Source organism: Lepidothrix coronata, unplaced genomic scaffold (genome assembly GCF_001604755.1).
Source record: "Lepidothrix coronata isolate B3197 unplaced genomic scaffold, Lepidothrix_coronata-1.0 Scaffold262, whole genome shotgun sequence".
NCBI lineage: Eukaryota > Metazoa > Chordata > Aves > Passeriformes > Pipridae > Lepidothrix > Lepidothrix coronata.
In genome coordinates, this window is record NW_016690442.1 from 212788 (window position 1) to 221563 (window position 8776).

At 43.2% G+C, this 8776-nt stretch overlaps 1 protein-coding gene across 2 annotated transcripts in view; it reads right to left on the reverse strand.

Annotated features, from left to right (window-relative positions):
* The window catches only part of NEK9 (NIMA related kinase 9), a 26971-nt gene extending 20270 nt beyond the window's left edge, over positions 1–6701 (reverse strand). The window contains exons 1-5 of one of the 2 annotated variants that reach the window (XM_017835662.1): positions 6640–6701; positions 6498–6531; positions 5148–5325; positions 2135–2190; positions 1198–1268 (exon numbers count right to left, since the gene is read on the reverse strand). In XM_017835662.1, the coding sequence (XP_017691151.1) occupies positions 1198–1268; positions 2135–2190; positions 5148–5325; positions 6498–6531; positions 6640–6686 (386 nt within the window). In that variant the 5' untranslated portion in view covers positions 6687–6701. Of the gene's footprint in view, positions 1–1197; positions 1269–2134; positions 2191–5147; positions 5326–6497 lie in introns of both variants that reach the window. The other variant, XM_017835661.1, reaches the window with a different exon arrangement.
* Positions 6702–8776: the final 2075 nt, after the last annotated feature.

Sequence of the window (8776 nt, forward strand, 5' to 3'; positions counted from 1 at the left end):
AATATAAGAGGCTGTCAATGGAGAGGAAGCCCTCGCTGTATGACATGCTTTCCATGGCCAACACTTCATAACACTCTCTTTTCCTAAAGTACCATCAGCAACTTCCAAGTGTAAATCAGGATAACACCAAGTAATGCAGCACTTTGCATTCATCCACCTGGGGCATCACAAAGTACTGGGTTACTCTGACAATGTCTGCAGCAGAAGGAAATCACTGCAAACGTTTAAGTAACTGCTCAATTCCTTATTATGGAAGGATTTAGGGCCACACATGTCCAGACGTGGTAAGCAGGAAATCACTGCAAAGCAGAACAGACATGACGTCTGCTTCAGGTCAAAAACTCAGGTGCTACTTTGCTGAGTATAGGATACCAACCCTTCATTAGCAAGGCTTGCCAATTACCAAAGATTCAGAATGGCAGCAACCAGGATGCTATCCTGCACAAAACATCCTCACACACCTATGCCCGTAACTTAGTGCAGCACACAATCCAACTGTGCTGGAAGTGGCTGTCTACGTGTGTGACACTGCCCAGAACATCATAGCCTCCTTGAAGCACACATAAGCCATGAAGTTTACTGCTACCAAATACAAAAGGGCAACAAAAAAGGTAATTAGCTACACATTAAAATCTCAGGAGTCACTGTCAAAAAAATTACCACTACCAGCTAACAGACTGGACTACTTCCTTAAATAACATGCCAAAGAAATAAGATTCAGCCAAATGCAGGACAAATCTTTGTATGGTTATATTACAGCAATGCAGTAACATAAAGTTTTCATCACTGTTATCCTCCAGGAATTATAGAGGGATGTACATATTGCCTTGAAGCCATTGATTGTGAAGCAGGTAGGAAGTACCTTTGGCCTGTGGTAACTGCCCTTCCTACCCACTTTAGCAAACATCATATTGCTATAGCAATAAAGGGCAAATTTACTTCCTTCCTATATGGATAAACTCTATTCACAAAGCTGCAACTCCATTTTTAAATACAAGGTTTCCTGCACCTTTATCACAAGACAGTTTCTAGCCCAATAAAATTCCTTTACAGAAGCGATACTTAACATCTAGGCAGTCCAACTACACTTTGGAGAGAAGCTCAGTGCTTGCTTTAAACATAGAAGCGAAGGAGTTCTTCACTCACACCCATGAATCGCACTGGTTACCTCAGCTTTGCTGCATTTGCTTCACTTACCTGTGAAGAATTCCTGCTCGATGAATGCAGCTCACGGCTGATGCAATTTGAAAGAGATACCAAACCACCATCTGCACAGATACAAATATAAGTATTACGTGAGGCTCAAAAAAAACCCCCAAAAAAACCCACCACAAAACCCCACATGTCCCTGTCACACTGAGGCACAGCAAGAGGGTCTGGCCATACCATTTAGATGCTCTTTCAAGAGTATGAAAATTTAGAATTTCCTGTTTTGGAAATCTCTGAAAAGATATTCCAAAAAGTCAGTTGTGCTACTGCCATTCATAGTGTCTGTCTTGACAAGTGTTGCAGAATTCAATAAGTGAAAAGACTTGGAAATGACAACTAATGACCACATGGGAAACATCTACAGTTGTGCTCTCCAAAATATGAATTCTGACCATTTAATATTGTCCGTGAGCCAGAAAGCCTTAAAAGTCACTATATAAAACAAGTAAGTGTAATCATTATTCACCTCAGCATGCGATGAAAGCAGACAGCAAAAAACCAAGTTTAAATAAAATAAAGAAAAAGAAAAGAGCAAGAAAGATTCAAGGAAATTACTCTGAAAAAACCCTACAAAATGGTTAAGACGGGAGAGAAATCAAGTACCAACTAGGAAGAAACACAGAAAGAGGTTTTAAAGTTAAATGTTTGCCAAGATGTTAAGGTGATGAAAGCCTGCTCTCTTTCATTATTCCTCCTTTGGAAATATATACTTCTTACAGACAGTCAAAAAGGAAAATAAGAAGTTTTGGACAGTCCATAAATGCTCGCAATATTGAACATGAGAGGAAGGGTGCCAGCCCCCAGATAAACACAGAAATTCCCTACCAGCATTCTGGAAAAAATTTTGTAGAAATACTCAAATAACTAGACAGATGCCTAGAACATTAGGTCAGCCCCACTGCTCCCTCAAACCAGTCCAAATTACCTCTTCTTCAAATAACTTCTCTTTCTGTCGCAGAATCTTATCGTAGAGGTTCCCCCCTGTAATTACAAGTTAATGAAAAAGATAGAGAGGTTAATGGCAGCAGTTACTTTGCTCAAGTGCTGCTGGGAATACTCAAATCCCCTAAGAGATTTGACCAACCACTACAGCTCTCTCTCAGCACTCTTCACTTAAACTGGACCGGTACTCACACAATTAAGTTCTTCCATCTAAGAACTTCACTGGCATATTTAAGCTTAAGCAGAGATGATTCTTTAACACCACCATTTATACTCTGAAAAGAAAATCAGTAAGCTAGGCTAGTAGTCCCTACTTTTTTACCTGTAAGTGCTTCTTGGGGTATGTAAACATGTACAACCTGTACATCAAATCATGTGAGAAGGTCCTCCTCAGCTTTATATATAAATAAATAAGAAAAGAGAAATAAAGCAATTTTAAGGTCAGAGTAGTCCCTGAAAGCACCATTTACTGCCTTTCCCGACTTACTGTCCAGCTCTGACCTGCCTCTCTTTCATCTGCCCTGCCAAATACATGGATGCAGAATTCACAAAGCACTGACAACAGCAGCACCACCAAAGAATCTTCAGGGCACCTCAATTTCAAGACGGCAGACTGAAAATCAAGGACAGCTAAAAGAAACAATGCTGAGGGCTGCAGGTAGTGAGACTGTCAGATCAGCATCCAAACAGTAAATCCCAAATCTCTGATCATATCCTGTTGCTATTCCAGTTCCCAATTATCATATATTATGTCCTAACAATAACAGATCACCAGGACCTTCTCCATTCCCACAGGTATGGTGCCAGACAGCTTTTGGCTGTATGATTTCCATGGGCCTGTCAAGTGCTCCCTGGCCAAAGCAGATCACAATGGCTCCTTTGCCTCCTTGAGGAACTTATTTCAGACTTTCCTGTTAGGAAAATGTTCCTAATTAAGATTCCCTACACTTAATTTCTTCTCATTCAGCTTTGCTATAACTTCTCAACATTTCTTTTTTCTGCCCTATGTTCACATTTGCAAACTATCTACAAATCACTCTTCACATTCATAATTTAACCAAAATATTCACGTCTGCCTCTTCTTATGAACCTCTTTCCTAGTGATTCAGACTATGCAGGCTTTTAGTCAATTCTGTTTCTCATCTCTCATTTTTTCCCATCTTTTTTTGCAGCTTTTCTGAACCAAAGAGCATCACGATAGGTATGACATCGCCAAAATCCTACACAAGGAGTCAAGTTAGCTCCTGACTCATATAATCAATACACATATACAAAAATCAAACTAATTTACTATTTGTTTTATCTAATCACATCTAACATTCTGACATATGTTATTCTCTCTTCAACGAATGTATTTTATAGGATATTTCTTCCCAAATCTATTTCAGATGTATCCACTGATGTTGTCCCATGGTAAATCCAAGTGTTATGGTACCATGATACACATGGAACTAAAGGCAAATAAATCAATAACTTGGCTTCCTGCTCTGTAAAATGGGGGCAACATTTACTCAAATTTGAAACTATTTTCTAGATCTTCAGAAGAGATGTGCAAGCTAAACAGTAAAACCTTTGGATTCTGAGAAGTGTCTAACAGTGACTAGTCTAGCCGTACTTTAAAAATTACTCACAAATTATCTTGAGCTTGTACACTGTAAAAGAGGTCACAGAGACAACTATTAATGTACTGGCAGAACCATTATGCATAAGTCCAACTAAGATTCCCTCTTTCTCATGTCCCTTGTTTGGTACCTTAAGGCAACGCAGGCTGTATACTCATCTCTTGGTTATTATCCTGAAGTAAAACAGCTTAGAGCATTAACAAAAATGTGCACAGACATCAGTCCTAAACAGCTTCTCTCTGTTCCCTCCAACAAATTTATAATGGCCCCAAAGCATGTAGTCTTTTCAGGGCAGATAAGTAACTCACATAGAGAGAGTACCCCTAAAATAAGAGGTGTCTCAAAGAGCTAAGATTCCCCTACTCTTGCACTGGACTCCACCCTGCATAAGAACAAAAAGCAGAGAAGCAAAACCAGCTTTAGCCAACCCGCCAACCAGGGTGTTTAACACCCTTCAAAAAGACTTTGCACAACTCTTGTGCTCCCCAACCTGTTCCAGTGAAGACAATCTAAGGCAATAACAACAAGATGATAGACTTTTCCAGCAAAAACAGGTTCTGCTGATGAACCAAAACAATGCAAGCCCTATACATACACTGGACACTTCGCTAGGGGAGCTTACTCATCCAAATAGGAACCACACTGCAGTTCTAGACAGGTATTCTGGTCCAGCAGTATTACCTGTATATGACCTCCTCTTCCTGCTGTCTAACAGCGGCTGCTAGTCAGAACCTCATACCAAACCCTTCTATCACTCCCTCCCAGCTGGGACTGTTTCCCCTGCAAACTCCAAACACCACCATTTGAACTGGTTTTGGATGGAATTTTAAAATTTTCTCCACCACCAGAAGGACCCAGTTTATTGCTGTTTTTTTGTCTTGTTTTAATAGTAAACGTAGAAGCTGAAAGCAGAAGACAGGAAAAAGTCCTGATTGCAGTGTGACAGGAGATAATTAAGATTAATTATAAACCTATTTAAGTGACACTACTGCAAAAAACAGTCCTGCTCTGTACTGGCTGAGAGGCTCAATTATTCTCATGGTCTTTTCCCACTGCCCACCCAAAACAGCATAGCAAGGTGCACCACAAGTGTACATTACCAATATCCACTTCTTCCACTACATCAGCCATTCAGAAGACTCAGGAAATCATTTGCTGCCTGAACTGGCTGCACTAACTACTGGATTTCTTTTTTTGGCACCTGAGACACAAATCAACAGGGTTCTCAATCTCTTTTTAAGGAGGTACACAGCAGAATTCACCTCCACTCCTCTGCTCCCCAGATACCCCCAGGGATACTCCCTGCAAGTTCTACAGGAAGGCAACCCAGAAATGTGGCAGGTGCCTCTTTGTAAATGGGAGCAGGGACCTCACCATTACAGTACTCCAGCTCAATCAGCAGCGTGGTGTTATCCATGAAGTGATTGTAGTATGCGATGATGTTCTCATGCTGCAAGAGGGCAAGGATAACGATTTCGTTCAAAGCATCACGACGCTCCTTTTCTGACAGCCGGGTCAGGTCCACTTCTTTCCACACTACAAGTGAGTCATCCTGAAACACAAAAACATCTTTTAATTAAAAACACACTGCTCTGAAGACAACAGTATGTGCCTTTATAGCAGGAAATTAAAATTTCAGGGAAGGTAAAAGACTTTCTTGTCTCTTACAGATTTCAGACAAATATTCTTCACAACATAAGTTTTGAGGTTTGCTGCTTGTCATCAGAAATAGCGATGGCCTGAAGCCATCTTTCTAGATGGCCAACACTCACTTGGGGGGGGGAGGGAAATAAACAAAACACCAAACCAAGGGAAAGACACAGAGTTTGTTTTATTTCAATAAAAACTAAACATACTCCAGTTCAATAAAGGGAGAACAGTGTATTTCCAACCTTATAACTGCAGGATATTGTACAAGACCATAAGCTGTCACAAATACTACAAAAAAAAAAGCCTAAAAAAAAACCAAACAACAAGGAAACAAGAATAAATTTAGTTTGCCCTTGTTAGGCCCACCCACATTGTCAGGCATGCTATGAGTGATCTGTTAAGTGAACAGCTTTCACTTACAACTGCCCAAGCCATGACACCTCAGGGCGGCCAGAAAAAAAAAAAGAACTTCCCTTGGCAACTAAGTCAAGCGCTTTTCTTTGACAGCCGCTAAAAACCACAACTACAATTGAAACTGGATGGGATTAAACCACTTGGGAGCAACAGGAGGACTGGCTTTTCAGCCTATCTCCCCTGATTATGCTGAAACACTGAGCGCGTAGGAGAGTCACCTGTATGAGATGCCCCCACGTTTTCTGTGACTGGAACAAAACACAGAAAAATGAGGAGTATATTAGCATCAGAAGAGTCTCCACATCTCCCTGCGAAACTTCAGGGGACCGAGAGACTGACAGTGCTCAAACGTGCCAAACCCCAGACACTGTGCCCCTGGACACCGAGGGCTGAAGCTGCCACTTCGAACCCGCGGTGTTCCCAGAGCGGCGTCGGGAGCTGTCACCGTGAGGGCTGCCGGTCACCCCAGGCGGCTGTCGGTGTCACCCAGGGGCCTGTCGGTCACCCCAGGGGCCGAGCCTCGCTGCGGTTCCTCGGGCACCGCGGCCTCCAAGCCCCGGACTCTGGCGACCGCCCCGCTCGCCCTGACAGCGGCCCCGGGCCCCTTCGCAGGGGCGGCGGAGTGGGACCCCTCTCCCGCCGCCGGGGCAGCCCACCTACCTCGGTGCGGCGGTACAGGGTGGCCTCGCCGAAGGCGCCGCGGCCCAGGGTGCGGATGGGGATGTAGTGCAGCTCCTCCTGCTCGCCGGGCAAGCCGCCGCCGCCGCGGGAGCCGCCCCTGCCCGAGGACTCGCTGCCGAAGTCGGAGCTGATGGAGTCGCAGTGCCGCTCGTACTCGCCCAACGACATGGCGACGGCGGCCCCGCTCGGCCCGGCGCTCCCTCAGCGCGGTCCCTGCGGCCCCACGGGCTCCATGTCGGCTCCCGATGGCGACCCGGAACCGCTTCCCGCGGCCGCCGCGACCTCCGCGCTCCCGCCCCGCCGGGCCGGGCCCCCGCCCCGCCCGCAGGGGACCCGGAGCGCGCGGAAGCGCGGCTGGAGGCGGCCTCAGCGCCCAAGGAGTCAGGTGTTCGTAGTTATTTTCTTACAAAGCTTTTAGTAATAAAAAGCTGTCTGAAGTAACTGATTTATATCAAAAAAGTAATTACTGTTTCTTATTGTACAGATGTTATTTTATGTGTTTGCTTAACTGTGCTACACATAATATACATTACTGAAAAATAATTGGCACAACGGAGCACACACACACGGATAAACACCACGACTGTATCCCGTGGACAAAGATCTACTGGAGAGGTGAGGGCACCTGCAGTGGGTACACATTTCACACCATTAATAAAATGCAGTGGTGTTCTTCTCCGTGCCACTCACAGTTCATGGATTCTCTCTCTGACCAAAAAATAAACTGAGAGCTTCATAAATATTTTAGCTTTGGAGCTGCAATAACTTCTCTGTCATAAAGAAGTATTAGCAACCTTAATCTTAGAAAAGTGATTTATTTTCTTCATAGATTATGCACACCATCATTTCGATGTCCTGTTTTCAAAGTTCAGCAGTCACAACCATAGGCAGGAAAGCGAAGCTGAATGATGGAGAACATACACTTCAAGACAGATGATCAACACTTACAGGAGACATCAGGAGCTGAAGCACGAATCCCTGAAACCAGGCATGACAAGGCCCTGTTAGCTCTTATCTCACTACCTCAGGAAGATGCTCAGAGCATGAAACAAAACAAGCAGGGCTCCTTGCAATGTGGTGAGGGTTAAAGAGTTGCTCAGCATTATACGCACCTATTTGTAAGCAAGTAACTTATACATCAACATTTATTTACCGTGCATTATAACTATTTCCATACAAAGATGATGTCCTTACAAGCAGCAAAGACAGCATGTCAGTTTTATAATAAAGGAGCTTGCAGGAATGGATGAAAAAAGGTCAGATGTGTTCTGCTAAGGAACATTCGCTCCCTCCATTTCAAGGAGAGTATGTGGCAAAATGTCATCTGGCAAAGAGTAGTAATTTAAAAAAAAACAACAGGTGACAAAATCTCATGAAAATGGAATTAAGGAATCTGGAACAGTTGTAGAAAATCAGAATACTAATTAAAAAAGTCAATCTTTATTTTTCTATTTGAACAATAGAGCTATCTTGTCCATTATTAACTACAGTATCATACAAATTCTTCTATAAAATGCTCACAGTAGTAGCTACAATCAGGTTTAGCTGCCCCACAGCATTGCCTTTACTATGCTTTAAAAAGCAGGCAGTAATTCTCACAGCAAGATGCCCATAAGGGAAGTAGCAGCCACTGCCCACTCAGGTTTGCTGGAATATGACTGAAGAATATACACCCGACTTTACACTGTGTTTTTTACTCAAGCATTTAAAGAAATCAGACTGATGAGAGGCAATGTGCCATTCTGCTTCCTGCAAAATCAGTACTGAAGGATGAATTTAGGTAAGGGTAGGAAAACTGTCATTTAAACCAAATCATAGCAAGTGTCTACCTTACTCCAAAGACCTCCAAACAAAGTATATTTGAGGGAAATAAAAGCCCAAGCAGCTGGTATGGGTGAGAAAATGCTAGAGGGTAAAACCCTGCAGCAGATCAGACCAGAGCTGCCATGGTATATAGCTGGAAAACACAAGCACACCCTCCCCTCAGCTTGCCTCATCTACATGGCAGCTGCAGGAACAGCATCCACCAAATAACCAAGAAAAAACAAGTTCATATCATTAAATTTCAACAGAACATTTTGGTGCAGTTTATACAAAGATCACATAATGCAACTGATTTAAAAACTCAGGAGAAAGGTACCTTGAGAGTACCAGCTATGGAAGGAAATTAAGGGTGTGTCAGTGACCTGTAAGTGCCAAAGCTAATGCGTTGAGTTTAAGGTGATAAACTGCATAGACCTCTGGCAACAGAAGGAGCA